At 40.7% G+C, this 16,117-nt stretch overlaps 1 protein-coding gene across 1 annotated transcript in view; it reads right to left on the bottom strand.

Moving 5' to 3' along the window:
• Positions 1-15,214, bottom strand: part of LOC124268802 (cell wall integrity and stress response component 4-like) — a 32,391-nt gene extending 17,177 nt beyond the window's left edge. Inside the window, exon 1 of the mRNA XM_046703824.1 lies at positions 14,800-15,214. Coding sequence (XP_046559780.1) covers positions 14,800-15,214 — 415 coding nt within the window. The remainder of the gene's footprint in view (positions 1-14,799) is intronic.
• Positions 15,215-16,117: the final 903 nt, after the last annotated feature.

The following is a 16,117-nucleotide window of genomic DNA, read 5'->3' as shown; positions in this document are numbered from 1 at the left end:
GGAAACATTATGAGTCGAATCACCCAACGTGCAATCCAGCTTTTCGCTTAAACTGTACCGTGACTCTGATTGACAAAACTCTCGCCCACTGTTAAATATAAGCCGGCATCTGCAGCGTATCTTAGTACCCAGCCAATATGACAACAAATACTAGAGTTCCCGTGCGACAATCGGGATCGTTTCTTCCACTATAGAGAGCGAACAGTGATGCTCTCGGGGCATACGCTGTCTCTTTGTACGATCATGCCCGCGGCTCCCAGTTCGCGGGACTGGTGTCACGCATTCGACCCGGGGACGCTCATGCGTGCTAAAAACACTGGGCCTTCTTGTTTCATTCGCCTCCTGATGACGCATATTAGGAGATATGTATATATCTAATCACCTCGAACTTATGCCGTAGATAGGCTTTGAACTATGATGCATATTTCGACTGTTGTTTACCGATTAAATTCGAGAAGTTTGGTCGATGGGATATTTACAGCTACTTGTTTTAGGGTCACGTATTTCTGGGGGAAATTGACTTGTTTAGTCTTTGTAGGTGAGCGTGGATGTGAGGCATTAATGTGAAGATATTGAGTGATTTCGAAAATATCTAGAACATCTCGGTGAACCGGGTATTCACATTCTAAAACATAGTGTATATCTAAATGTCGCGGTCATCGATTCCAGTCTCTTGTTGTCTAGGACAAATGTACTGCCATTTTGCTGGAAATATGATTTTTCGAAGGTGAAAATATATGTTGATTTTAAAAAGATTAAAAAAATACGAAATGTTAATGGTGAAAAATACCACTCAAATCTTTTGTTGGGACGACAATAAAACCCGTGGAACTAGAGCATGGAACTTGAGTTGATTTAAATAAAGGATAGATAAACAACCCCCCGCACAAAATAAACCCCAAAAACAAAACAAAATAAAAAACAACAAAAACACACACAGAAAAACACACACACACAAAAAAAACGGTACTAAAAAAACCCACCAAAAACCCCAAACCAAAACAACAACAAAACAAAAGAAACCACAAATGACAAAACATTATAATAGAAGAACAAAACGTTTGACGAGCTTCTTATGTTCCTGTTTACAATCACTTGGGAAACCAAATGAGATGGACCAATGAAAGAAGATCCGTAAAGAGTTGAGAAAGTGGAATAAAAAACAACCAACCAACCTGCTATCCAGATATGTGATTTGAAAATTAATTGACGTATAAGTAGCATACACTGATGTGCCCTCTAACCCCCAACCCCCAAAAAAAAAAACCCCAACAATTCCAAAACCCAAACCAAAACAACACAACAAAACGACAAGAAAACAAAACAACAACAAAAAGCAAAACCAAAAACAACAAAGCAAACGTAACAAAAAGCCCCGAAATTTCAAAGCAACCAAAATACCCCACAAAATAAGAACAAAAACAACAACAACACCCCAAGAGACAACAACCCCAAAACGACAACAAGCAAACAAAACAAAAGAGAGAGAGGAAAAATTAAGCCCTCCCTCAACATGATGACATGTAAATATGTGCAACCTCACCGTAACCCCGCTTTCTTCCCTCACCCCCCACCTCACCTCTACCCCATCACCCCCACACCGCACTGCCCTGTCAGCAAACTGCCATCACCGCGTCCACCTGGCGGCACTATAGATAGCACTACCTGTACCAGCTTATGCAACAATAGCCCACCTAATCACGGCGACATCAAAGTGGAGACGTACATCGCTGGAAAGCTGATGATGGGAGTGACGGGAACGTCGTCAGCTACGTGATCAAGCAGCGTTACAGACGCCGTGGCGTTGCGCCAGTGTGGGTTTAGTCATGGTCCCCCAACACCAGTGTCGTTACTGTAACGTTTTTGTGCCCCAACGTACACGTGTTGAAGCAATTACGACCTCTGTGTTATGTACGTGGCTGGGCGATTACTGGCTTGTGGTTTTTGAAGAAGTGATGTTTGATGTTTTCCTATTGACAGCCACTGTTTCTTTTCTGTTACGACTTATTTAAAATATATATAAAGATTATCTTCAAAAGAAATTAAATGCATAAATCATTGTTTAAACAGCGGAAAATATTCCTATACCATGAAAGTAATTCATTAATACAAACAAAATTGAAGAAGAAAGAAATTAATGAAATTGAAGGTAACACAATTTTAGATTCTGAATTGACAGAGTGAGTGAGTGAGTGGGTGGGTGGGCGGATGGTGAGGAGCTGTTTTTCCGCGCCTGTGGTTGATAGCAAGAGCAACCGCTACAATATTCGTGCCCCAATGAAAGATAAATGAGGCCGAATACACAATGTGTCCAACCGATTCTCATCGTAATCGGTTCTTACCCCTACTACGCTGACGATCCTCGCGAACACCTGGTGTCATGACTGAGTTTTCTCCCGGACTCACTGTATGGACGTGTGAAGGCCGTTGAAGATTGTTCAATACTCATTTGAATATTTAGGTAAAATATTGTGAATTAACCAACATGTAGCACAATATTCATATCTATTATTTATAATGTATTTAAAAAACAATAAATTATCTGATAAAAAAAAATGAAGTGAAGATATGGTATATGTTTTACCATTGTTTTGTTTGTTGTTTAACGCCCCACTCAGCAATATTACAGCTATATGGCGGCGGTCTGTAAATAATCGAGTTAGAATAAGGCATTCCAGTGATCAACAGTGATGAACATCGACCTACGCAACTGGGATAAAATGACAGTCAACCAGGTTTGCGAGCCTGACCACCCGATCCCTTTTGTCGCCTTTTACGACAAGCAAGGACTGCTGAAGATCATTTCTAACCCAGATCTTCACGGGTTTTCACCAAGATTGGCACAGGGTATATTTAGTTTGGTATAATTTCGTCTTAACCAGATATTTAGAGGGGGAAATAATGTCTCTCGGGGGAAAAAGTTATATTCTTTAGGCAGCATCCGTAGTCTAGTTGACAGAGCTGTTATAAGGTAAAGTTGTTGCTATTCTCACAATTTGTTTAATGTCGCCTGTATTTTGTGAAAAAATACAAAGGAAATCGATATTTTGCGACTGATTTTTTGCGGTGGTTGCCATTCAGTTGCCGACAGACAGAATGCATTGAGCAGACACTAAAACAATACAGAAGATGTATAGAAGCAGGAATACTCTATGGAATTGTTTGTTGCTTGTGACGGATAACATGGACAACTAATCTCATGGCTTGAATGAATGCATGTATATTTCAGCAGGCAGCTCGATGAGATATTTGACAAGATTAGGTCTGCCCTGATATACCGGAAGAAACCTCTTTCAAGGAGGCCACGGTAATTCGCAGGTGCAAATTGAGCGTGAACCCAACAGTCTACAAAACAGTATAGATACAAACGGACAAAGAACGTCGCCCGAGCTCAGACCAATCACGAAATCCAAACACCACTGCCTCACGAACAGGCTGATATCTTCCAATGGTCAGTAATTAATAGGGAGGGGCAGGTAAACACTTTGCCGAGATTCCCTTTATAACGAGCACCTCCACTGACATGGATGTTTGTGAATGCCGGTCTAATTCATTGCAGTTGACTGGTCTGGATACAACGGGGCCATCAGAGCACACACAGGAGACAAACGGTGGGGTTTGTTCCGCGACATGCCATAGATGTAAGGATGTCACGGTGATATACAGAACTCCGTACTGTCCGGTGTTCTTCAGTGCATGTCAATATAGGTCAAAAGGGATTAAAAACCAGTGTAGTTAGAGCGAAAAGTGGAGGAGATTTGAAGGAGATCATGGACGAGCATGATCAGATTTTTTTTTCAAAATATAAAATCAATGATTGGTCCTATAAGGGATGTTACATATGAATTCGTGGAGCTGATCAAGTTGATTTTGAAATTACACATGATATTGTAAGCAAGTTGAATAAATACTTAGTTGAATATTTATTGGAAATCGTTGATATATAGAGAATCTCACCCAAGCGTCTACTGATATCAATTATATCAACATGAGTTGATAAAGTTACAAATATCCGAGGCCTGCCGAGGATTTTTTTATACCGTTCTCAACGAGTATTGATATAATTGATATCAGTGGACACGAGGGTGAGATTCTATTTATCATAAAAAATCATTCTTTGTGTAGTTTCCAATGAAAAATGCACATCTCTCCACATTGAACTTCCATTAGACTTGCAGTTCAGCGATGTCATAGCATTGTGACGTCACCAAGTTCATGACGTCATAGCATTGTCAGGGCATTGTACAAAATCTACTGTCAAAACGGTATCTCCTAGGAGATATCATATGATCTCAAACAAGCGATATCTCCTGTGGAACACACTTTTGCATGATAAACACATTAAGTCCATGTCAATTTCTTTACTACTACATGAATTATATTTCACAGCTTAATGCTAAGTGTTTCGGCGGTGAACATACATTTTCTTCAAGACTCTACCCTTTAACAAGACAGTTTCTTTTATTTCTTCTTCGGTTCTATTATTTTCACATGAGTGTATGTTTCTGATTATAAATAACAAACAAGCAAGGGAACTTCTTAACAAGTACAACTGCAACTTGCAACAAGAATGTTTCAACGAAGTATGTCTGGTTATATCTACACACATGTTCTTATACAGACATGATGTGTCAACGAACTGACCATCCCACCACCCTCGGGTCCGATGATGTTATCCATCAGCTTATCTGATTACCAAACGATTATCGTATGATTCTTTATCGAATACCCTGGGTGAGTGATTACCCCCCGGCGTTTCTCCGGGCACCTGTACACGAGACTGAGCCGTGTTGTGGTCGTAGTTACTGGTCGGGTGGTGGTGGGTACTCTACTGGTTAAAGCGTTCACTCATCACGTAGAAGACCCGGGTTCGATTCAACACATGGATACAATGTGTAAGCCCAATTCTGGTGTCCCCCGGCATGATATTGCTGGAACATTGCTAAAAGCGGCGTAAAATAGTACTTACTCACTGAACTATCGAGCGCTATGTATTAATGTTCTTTAAGCCATACTATTTTCTGGCTATGGATTTCTGAGACATAATTATAATTCTATTAAATGTGCAATGCTTTAGGAGTTCATTTGTGTAATATATTTGAGTAACAACAAGGAATTTCGAAGTTTGGGTGAGATACAACGGTTTGATGAGATACGATTATTGTGTGAGATACAAGGCTGGGGTGAGATACAACACTTGGGTGAGATATAAGGCTAAGGTGAAATACAAGCCCTTAGGGTTGGGTGAGATCCGATTATTGAGTGAGATACAAGACTTGGGTGAAATACAATTCGGGTGGGTTACAAGGCTTTGGTGAAATAGCCCATGTCTGGAGTCCCCGCCGTGATATTGCTGGAATATTGCTAAAAGCGGCGTAAACCATACTCACCTTGGTAAGATACAAGGCTAGGGTGAGATACAAGGCTCGGCTGGGATACAAAGGGTGGTGACATACAAGGCCAGGGTGAGAAACAAGACTGAGGTGAGAAACAAGGCTTTGTTGAGATACACAGGAAGGGTGAGATACAAGGCTTGGTTGAGATACAAAGCTTAAGTGGGATAAAAGGCAAGTTTCGAATACGTATGCACCAACGCTATATGTTACATGAGATCATCGCCATCACCGCAGTATGTGTTAACCAGTGACACCGACGTCGGCGTTGACGTGACCTTGCACTCCATTATTGTTTGACCTTGTATTTGCTTGCGCTGTGATTCCAAAGACGTTTTAACTGAAATAATTGTAAAAGAATGGAACACCACGTTTGGCAAATACTAGCAAACACGGCGTGGCAATGCGTTGATACAGGCTGATTCAGCCGAGAAAGCGACGACATCAACCTGTGTCAACATTACCGTATTCATTACCTCAACCAAAGCGTGAGAAATGGCCAAAGTCTCTTCTCCCCTGATCACACGTGTACGTTAAAATATTCTCAACTTAATTACCATTAGGTGACGTTATTGCATTAATAGTATGTATAAAGTCCATGAGTTTCAAAATGTGATTCTTTTGGTTGGTCTTTTCTTTTCTTGATGCTTTGAAAAGTTCCCGAAGTGTTGCGAGAGGCCATAGATCAACATTCTGTCGAACATTACGAAGTGTGAGTAAATATGTACACGTAGATGTAAAGAAATATTATTGATTCTGAAATAATCGATATTATTATATTGATCGATCTGTTTATGACCTATAACATATGTACTCTGATGCTTATATATACGACCTGGTGATATTATTGTTATGTTCCTGTTCAGGTGCATGTAACCCTGTCGATTTAATGAACTGGGTTATATAAGTATCTTACTATTGGTACTTACAAGTATTGCTTTATACGGATCAGAGACATCCAATTTAAATAAATAACATAGATCCATCGATTTTTTATTTCAATAATTTATAAGCAACAATTTCCATTTGAGATATCAGAAGTACCACCAAAAGTACCCGTGGAAGACTGACTGACTGACTGAGTTTGGTTTTACGACGCTTTTAGCAATATTCCAGCAACATCACGACGGGGGACACCAGAAATGGGCTTCACACATTGAACCCATGTGGGGATTCGAACCCAGGACTTCGGCGTGACGAGCCAACGCTTTAACCATTAGGCTACCCCACCGCCCCACCCGTGGAAGAACCGGGTTAGAATACTGATCTTCAGCAACCCATGATTGTCGTAAGAGGCGGCTAACGGGATCGGGTGGTTAGGCTCGCTGATTTGGTTACTGCATTTAATCGGATCCCAGTTGCGTAGATCGATGCTCATGATGTCAGTCACTGGATTGTCTGGTCCAGACTCGATTATTTACAGACCTCTGTTTCTTCGGAAGAAAACGATGTTCGTGCTATTAATCATTCATTAGTATTGATGAGTCGACCATGACTGTATCATACACATATCATGTGTTTATTAATCACTTTTAAGCAGAGATAATTCTAGGTTAAAAATGTGAGCCTAACCCGCCTAGTCCTAAACACATGCTAAGGCAAGTCAATAGTTCACCTGAATGAAAACACGGGAACATGAGCTATAAATCAAAATATTGAATGTCATCGGACATAAACCCGTGAAGATCCGGGTTAGAATTGATCTTCAGCAATCCATGCTTGTTGTAAGAGCCGACTAACGGGATCGGGTGGTCAGGTACGCTGACTGGGTTGACACATGTCATCGTATCCCAATTGCGTAGATCGATGCTCATGCTGTTGATCACTGGATTGTCTGGTCCAGACTCGATTATTTACCGACCGCCACCATATAGCTGGAGTATTGCTGAGTGCGGCGTAAAACTAAACTCCCTCACTCATCGAACATAATGTTTGTCACTGGTGTGTCAAGTTTGCATATATAATTCACATACAAGCAATTTAAAATCTTCAGCGAAACACTGATCACTTCTCAATTGAACACGGGTCGTATGGCGCTCTTTGAAGTATTTGGTAGAGAGTGTTTGATTGTACCAGAGAAGTTGCGAAATATTGACGAAATCTTGAAGCCTACCCTCTTGCAATCACACATACAAAGGCCGAACTATCAACTTAAGATCAAACCGGTAACCGCCGTCGATGTGAACGCATATGTGTGTGTGCGTGCGTGCGTGCGCTTGAGGGTTCGTGTGGTTGTGTGGCTAGTACTAGCAGCTATCACGTGTTGATGCACGTCGCTCTTGCACGCGATTTTAAATCCCAGTTAATCTCAGCTCACCTCCAAAATCTAAAGTGACGCGTGTGGTTATAACAATACTAATGATAATATACTCATGCCAATAATGGTTTGTCACCCCCCTCCCCATCCCAACCCCCACACACATCCCATCCCCACCACCTCTCCAATTAAAAAAATTGAAGGGGGTGACAACCATTATTGGCATGAGTATATTTATAACGCGCCTTTTCCAGGCTAGATATCCAGCTCAAAGCGCACAATCTGATCAATAATACCCCGAATAACCCAAGCTGCCTGTTAGGCGCTACAAGGTTATAGTCTCACGACTTATTTCACCAGGTACGGATTTTAGTGGGGTGAACAGAAGCAATTTTGAACAATTTTGAACAAACTCACTTACCTAAGGTGAGACCACATGTATCACATGTGCTTCGTTGTCGAGCAGGACTGACGTCCTAGAAACTCTCAGGAGTCAAGCTGCCATCCAAGAACTCTCCTTGCCCAACGTTGCTAAACTTCAACTGATTGTAACCTGAGCTCTATGCACAGGAGTGAGTGTAGTTTTACGCCGCTTTTAGCAATATTCCATCAATATCAAGGCCGTGGACACCAGAAATGGGCTTCACTCATTGTACCCTTGATGGGAATCGAACCCGGGTCTTGGGCGTGACGAGCGAACGCTTTAACCACTTGGCTACCCCACCGCCCAGATAAACATGGTTGTATGTGTCACATCTCACTCAGCACTATTACAGCTGTGTGGCGGCGGTCTGTCATGCAAGATTACGACAAGGAACACCAGAAATGGTTGAGACATGAGGGGACTCGAACCCGGGTCTTCGGCGTGACGAGCGAACGCTTTCACCACTAGGCTACCCCACCGCCCACTACTCAAAAGGGCATTAATAGAGAGATTGCGATTATTGAGTACCCAAAGTATATATGAAAGCATAGCCCTCATAATCTCAGATAAAAACTAATTCCAAATAATTAAGCTGAAATAAATTTAAATACCAAACAATAAACAAACAAACACATACAAGCTTGTCATAACCGCAACTTTATTTTTTTAAAAAGCAAATGACTCCCACACCCCAAAATACAAAACAGTTATAGTTTCTGATTATATATACATTGGTGATTGTATACACTCGTATGTATAAAATGTACATAGTTAAGTAACGGTGCAGGCTTTTGCTCGGGATGAAGATGCACAATACTTGAGACATAAACAACATTAAACACACAAAACGGGTTTCCTTCAACCAAAGCTATACAAACCTTTTTGATTTATTTAGTTCGGGGTTCGAAGAATATTGTAAAAATGATATAATGACTGAGCATTTAGATCGCTTTCAGCGATTTTACATCCCACTCATGTCTCACGGGGAATCGAACCTGGCTCTTGTGCGTCACAAACAAACACTTTAACCATTAGGCTACCCTACTCCCTAGACAAATCCCATGTTACATCGGATCGACCTCAAACGTTATTGATCTTAGTGGCGGGTAATGGAAATACATGTTAAGACTGAAAATGTATACTATTCGTAAGATTTGACATTTATAAACCGGAGAGACGTATCTCTGTCATGACGTAATGTCATTCTCAATAGTTCATGATTAAAATATATTTTGACTCAATGTATTGTTTTGGAAATGCTTAAGAATTCAACGAAAGGAAAAGACCTTGACATATAGTGCCTGATTCACAGGTATGTTTGCCTGCAAACACCCCACAGACCTGGAAACGAGTATTTACATTTATGGGGAACTTCAACATTTATTGATCAAAACAAGGTTTATTATTGGAATAGGGTTAGGGTTAGTTCTCAAGAGAAAATATGTTATTCTTGTCATATAGGGACATTACGAACTCTTGGGGACCCTGTAAGATTCCATATTTCACCATTCATACGAACGATAAACAGATAGCCTCGCCCGAGGGATTAGGCTGGGATCCACTGTACTCGACGTTTTTCGACTTCGCGTTATCCGTAGCTGTTTTTGTGATGTTCATCGTATTCAACTGGTTAATTTGTGTGATACCACATATAGCATACACTATACGCTAATATTAGGTTAAGTACTAGGCATTGAAATATTTTTAAAAAGCTCAGCGGTAGCGTGATAACCATGGAAACTATTTAATTTAAGCCAGAGCCGAATATTGAAGATTTAGCGCAATATTGAAATATATTTAGTGCTCTGTTCTGGTATGTCATCGACCAGCGGACAGCAAACTCGAGTACAGTAGAACTTGTCATTGCCCTGTCCACTGTTCGAGACACAAATTGAACAAGTACAGACCACTCTGGATATTACAAACTCCTGTCAGATCAGTTCGAGACATGCGATATTCGATATTCACCATAATAGTGACCTTAAGCTAATCCCGGGAATTTGAATTTCGTTCGTTACAATTATTGTATTATATATCCATACTCGCCTGGACTTACCATTGTGCAGTGAGAGAACACCGCCGATTTAAAGCTAGGTTAAAGTAGGATAAGTGATTGTTGTTTAACGCCGATTCAGCGATGTTCTAGGAATAGTGAGTGAGTGAATTTAGTTTTACGTCGCTTTTAGCAACATAACAGCAATATCAAGGCGGGGCATACCAGAAATGGGCCCATGTGGGGAATCGAACCCGAGGTCGCCCCATATCGTATTCATGACGGGAATCGACCCCCGTCCTTCCGCGTATTAAGCGAACGCTTTAACCACTAGACTAACCCCAGCTCTACCCATCCTTCACACGATGATGACCAGGGCCCAGTTGTTCAAAAGCCTGTTAAAATTTAACGGACCGTTAGCTAGTCTTTAACGGACCGTTAAAGTTTAGAGAGCGAAAGCCTGTTGCTCAAAGCTCCGTTAACTTTTAACGGCCCGTTATCTAGTCTTTAACGGACCGTTAAGTTTAGAGAGCGAAAGCCTGTTGCTCAAAGCTCCGTTAACGTTTAACGGCCCGTTAAGACCACGTTACCTTAACGTAAGGGGAGGGGGTACATTAGCTCACTAACGTTACCATTAGCATTAGTTCTAGACCTAGCTGCATGGTGACAACATGGCGTTTATTGTTCAGCGTAATGCAGCATTCATGAACATTAGACCACAAAGAAAACTTAAGGAATTCAGACTTAAAATTTCAGCATTTTCTTGATACATTGACTGAATTACATTTTCTTCATCGGTGCTGAAATATTTTCTTCTTTTACTTTTCTTACAGTCAGATTTTACTGAGGTGATCATTTGCGATCCCATTTTGACAGGGAATCATGGGACAGTGTGCAAGGAATTGTGGGTAATGGTTAGGTCCTTAACAGGCTGTTAACCTCTAATCATACCATTAGCTAACGGCCTGTTATAAACCCCTTCCAGCAACCAAATTTTAACGTACTGTTAACTAAGTTTTCGTTAGCTATTTAAAGGGTCTTTAGTGTTTAACGGTATGTTAAAATAACGGTGCTTTGAACAACCGGGCCCAGGGCTTATCACTTGGGACTGGTACCTGTTGTACCTGTGCTGTATTCTATGTTCCGCTTGGGGCTGTGGTTAAACCGTTTGCTCATCGCGCCGAAGGTTCGGGATCGATTCCCATCAAGGGTATAATTTGTGGCGATTATTGTTGATATACTGCCAAAACGGCGTAAAACAATATTGACTCCTCGTGCGCTGTGTAATTTCAAATAAAAATTATGTTACACACATAGTATGATATACAAATAGGTCAAATTTAAGTTACCTCATATATATAATTCATCTATTTGTAAAAAGAATCGACACAGTTACGGACTGACTAAACATTTCTAACATGTATTCAACCTACTTATATCATATCTCTGTCGATATAAACATGAATACCTAAGGCGAATTTTCAGCATGATATATATTATTACAACAATACGCATACGTAATTGTTAATACCATCATCATTCGTACATATAATTTGTGACTTTGTTTATTCATTAAGTTAAAATATTTATTTAAATGTGTTATCTGTTGTTCCTTTAAACAAATCATTGATTAAAACAAAGCCTCGACCCAAAATGAGTGCAGTTACTATAGTTTCAAGTAACTTTGTTTCGATGGGATGTATTGTGTATGGCGATTATAAGAAAACTGAAAACTGTCAGAATTCAAACGAAGATATGATAATATTCAATAGATCCCACTTTTATGATGAGGAATTTTACTACGAACAAATCTACACAGGCAGATCGTAATGACTTTGGGAAATGCAATGTTATTGATAACGGTTATAACGCTATAACATTTGTTCGAGAGACGTCGTAGTCGAACTTGAACATGATAAACTATTGTGTCAGTAGATAACATATATGACAAATATCACAGTTATAAAGTACAAATGTTCAAAACGTAATCATAACATGTTTCTCTCTCAAAAATACAAGACGTCAAACAGTCATCGGAGAATACAATGGTGTCACGTCACATGGGACGTCAGTGACGTCAGATTGCCTCTACATCAGCTTATGACATCATCGCAAGGACCAGGGACGTCAGGATGGTGATGGCAGACATTTGTTGAACCACAGCCGCGTCTGGTGAAACAGATAATAATAATAATAAGCTATGCTCTGTACATATGCAGTGGTAGTCTGAGGTTCGCAGAGGGTTTGTTTTCAGTAATCTATTTTTAATAATGAAACACAAACCCCCTCAAGCTGTATATTAAATTATTACAGTATATCCTACTGTATGACAACAGAACACCCACTAAGCAGGGTCCGATATTCAAATATAAGAGGTTGCAATTGGTATGACAACTTAGCTCAAACTTAGATCAAACTCTGTATGATTTATTATACCCTTGGGAACACTGACTGACTGAGTTTAGTTTTACGCCGCTTTTAGCAATATTCCAGCAACATCACGGCGGGGGACACCAGAAATGGGCTTCACACAATGTACCCATCGAACCAGGGTCTTCGGCGTGACGAGCCAACACTTTAACCACTAGGCTACCCCACTGCCCCACCCTAGGGAACATGTTTAGTCTAGCTTTCAGGGTGAGAGGGTTCTAAGAGACCGAGGCGGAACACAAGCATAGATTTTGGCTTAAATTTGTTTGTGAGCAAAAGATATGCCGCACTCAGCAATATTCCATCCATGGTAGCGGTCTGTAAATAATCGATTCTGGAGACAATCCAGTGATCAACAGCATGAGCTTTGATCTACGCAATTGAGATAGGATGACATGTGTCAACAAAGTCAGCGAACATAACCACCCGATCCCGTTAGTCGCCTCTTATGACAAGCATGGTTTGCTGAAGATCAGTTCTAACCCGGATCTTCACGTGTGATATGCTGATGTGAAGAAGCGGGCCTTACTGTCGTAGTTCGGCGGGGAAATCGGTCGTTGTTTTGGCAACAGTACCCTCCGTTGTCGACGTCTTTTGCTGCTTTGTTGTCTTCGATGTTGTCGGTTTAACTGTCGTCGTGGTAGATGTTGTGGTCGTTGCTAAAAGATGTGTTATCAGAGGGTATGCAATATACATTTATAATAAAAACGGTGCATCTTCGAGTATCCAGGGTATAATATCTCGATTCTATCATGATATAGACACCGGATCCATTCGTCACCATGGGAATGTGATATAATCTCCAGCTCTTTCGTAAGTAAGTTGACAAAGAATTTCTTTCGCACAGTAGTGCAATTTCATTGGATGCCTCATTTAAGATTTATGTCACTCGACTTGTCTGAAAACGGACTGGTTTGAAACTTTAATGTAATATAGCTTTGAGATATCACACTGAATAAACGAGGGCGAGGCCATGAATTTGTGAAACGTTAGAAAATATGTTATAGATTATTATGAATTAATCATTATCAATTGTACATTTTTCTCAGTTGAAAAGAAACATTTTCTTTCATTTAATCAAACCTCAGATAAGCACTGAATAATATCAAATGATGTTGAATTGCACGCAGTACTACTGGACATATATCCTTACATGATGATGGTGATTATTATTATTATTATCATCATTATTTATGTTTCTCACATATTACCAAACACCAGACTAACACAGAACCAGGGCTATAGAAGGAAATATAGAATCATGCCAAAGATACAGAAATATCTACTTCATGCATAAATATACTGTTTTTCTATGTTCATGCTAAGCGTATAACCTTAAACCGCCTGTGTGTATTGTGTTGAGATAGGCATTAAAACAAGAAGACAAATAAACGCATACATATGACACATTGATACCGACGCTGTTTGGGAGAGTGGTTAGTTCAACTCGGAATATATTACTGACATAACACAATCTGAGTGGATGAGTGAGTGAGTGAGTATGGTTTTACGCCGCTTTTAGCAATACTCCCGCGATATCGAGGCGGGTGACACCAGAAATTGGTTTCACACACTGTGCCAATGTGGGGAATCAAACCCGGATCTTAGGCGTGACGAGCGAGAGCCTTAACCACTGGGCGCCCCGGATGAGTGAGTGAGGTTCATGTATCTTTGAACAGTATTTCAGTTATGTCAGATTATTTCTGATGTTCAGTAAGCGTCAGAGCGACTTTGAAGTCGACCATGGATCATAATCTGGGAGAATCGGGATTCGAACCCACGACCATTGGCTCCAGATACGTCTGAAACACCTCTTCACAAGTTGTAGTTTAGTTTTACGCCGCTTTTAGCAATATTCCAGCAATATCACGGCGGGGGATACCAGAAATGGGCTTTCCATTGTACGCATGTGGGGAATCGAACCCGGGTCTTCGACGTGACCAGCGAACGCTTTAACCACTAGGCTACCACCCCACCAGCAGCGATTCTGATTATTGGACCACCAAACACAATGCTCTAAAATTCATACCTTCATGGAACACTGAACACTTTGTCTGTCAGTTGGAATACATAAACACGGATTCAGATCTTCACCATACCATATTCCACCATATAATAACTGGTAACCAGATCCCGTATGAGATGAGTTTTAGTACCTGGCCCATCACACTTAGCTTCACCTCAACAACAACCGTGAACTTTGTTGTTATAAGCTATAGGGGTAATGGGATGTAGGGGTAATGGGAGGATACCCAACAACCTGATCTTGGCCTCTGCAGGTACACGGGATCTGGTCATTTACCTGAAGATGTTTTGTCCGAATTATTTGCCTTTGCTGATGTTGGTTTAGCCGTCGTTGAAGACGTTGAGGGTGGCGGTGTGGTCGTGGTGCCCTCAGGACTGTTTGATGTCGACGGTGGCGTTGTACGAGATGTTAACGTTGTTTGAGAAGATGTTGATGACTCGTCTGTTGAGAGTTGCGATGACGTCACTGAATTTTGTGTTTCTGTAGCAACCACTGCCGGATCAGACGTTCCTGCATAGTCCGATTCGGATGGAAATTCGGATTCCAAGATGGCGGAAGAAGGGTCAAGGTTGTAGAACTCCGACAAATCGGCCGTGTACATTGAGAGGCCATCGGAAGGGTCGTAGAAGACTTCAGATGGCGTGATGGTATACTCGTAATACTCGGACAAGTCCATGTCCGAAAGAGCCATACTCGACATAACTGGAGTTGCTAAGATGCTTACTGTGAAAACAGCTGAAAAGTGAGTAAGTGAATAAGTTTACGCCGCTTTTAACCACATCCCAGGAAAATCAGTGTGGGGGCCAAGGGAATGGTTTCCACACATTGTGACCTTATCGGGAATCAAACCCGGATCACCAGTGAGTCTAGACATCACTTGAACCACCAGACTACCCCGAGACAGTTGCTACGGGTCATACAGCTTGACCAGGGGTCATGCAGTGTTACCTAGGTGTTTTATTTAAAATTGAGCGTCTTGACAAAATCATTATCCTGCAACTTATTCGGGTTAATAGTTTTGTAAACAATGCTATAATACGATATACCGATGTTAGTATTTCATCACAGTGTTCCGTGTGTTAGTTCGTGTTGTCTTAAAATGCCGAGTTAGATCAATAATAATATATCCAAACTGGACGGATGATATATTCAATCATGATACATTTTTGTATATATGATTACAAACATGCTTTTTTAAACACCTGTAATACAAGTTTTACGGTATGGTATGTACGGTATAGTCTTATAATGGTTAAATATATATAATACACACTAATTTGATAATATTATGTTGAAATAATTTCTAAACCAGGTACATGTATAAATCTTCAAACATAACATTGTTCAGAGTAGAGAGTATACTACCTATAAACCCCCAGTTCCCGTCCTTGCCGCACTGTGCTGGAATTTCTGGCCCAACCAATTTTTGCATAGTTTAAAGGCACAATTTCACACATTTTCGACAATATTTTGGCCTATATCATATATATTGGGGCAAATGCACTCACTGTAGCTTCCTACTGATGCAATAAAAGACTTATTATCCCACACGACTTGCCTGAAATCGATAACTGAAACTTCGAGGCGAACAGCT

Source organism: Haliotis rubra, unplaced genomic scaffold (genome assembly GCF_003918875.1).
Source record: "Haliotis rubra isolate DU_JTF1 unplaced genomic scaffold, ASM391887v1 Scf14, whole genome shotgun sequence".
Taxonomy (NCBI): domain Eukaryota; kingdom Metazoa; phylum Mollusca; class Gastropoda; order Lepetellida; family Haliotidae; genus Haliotis; species Haliotis rubra.
Note: the sequence above shows the minus strand (reverse complement) of the source record. Positions and strands in the feature narration are given on the sequence as shown.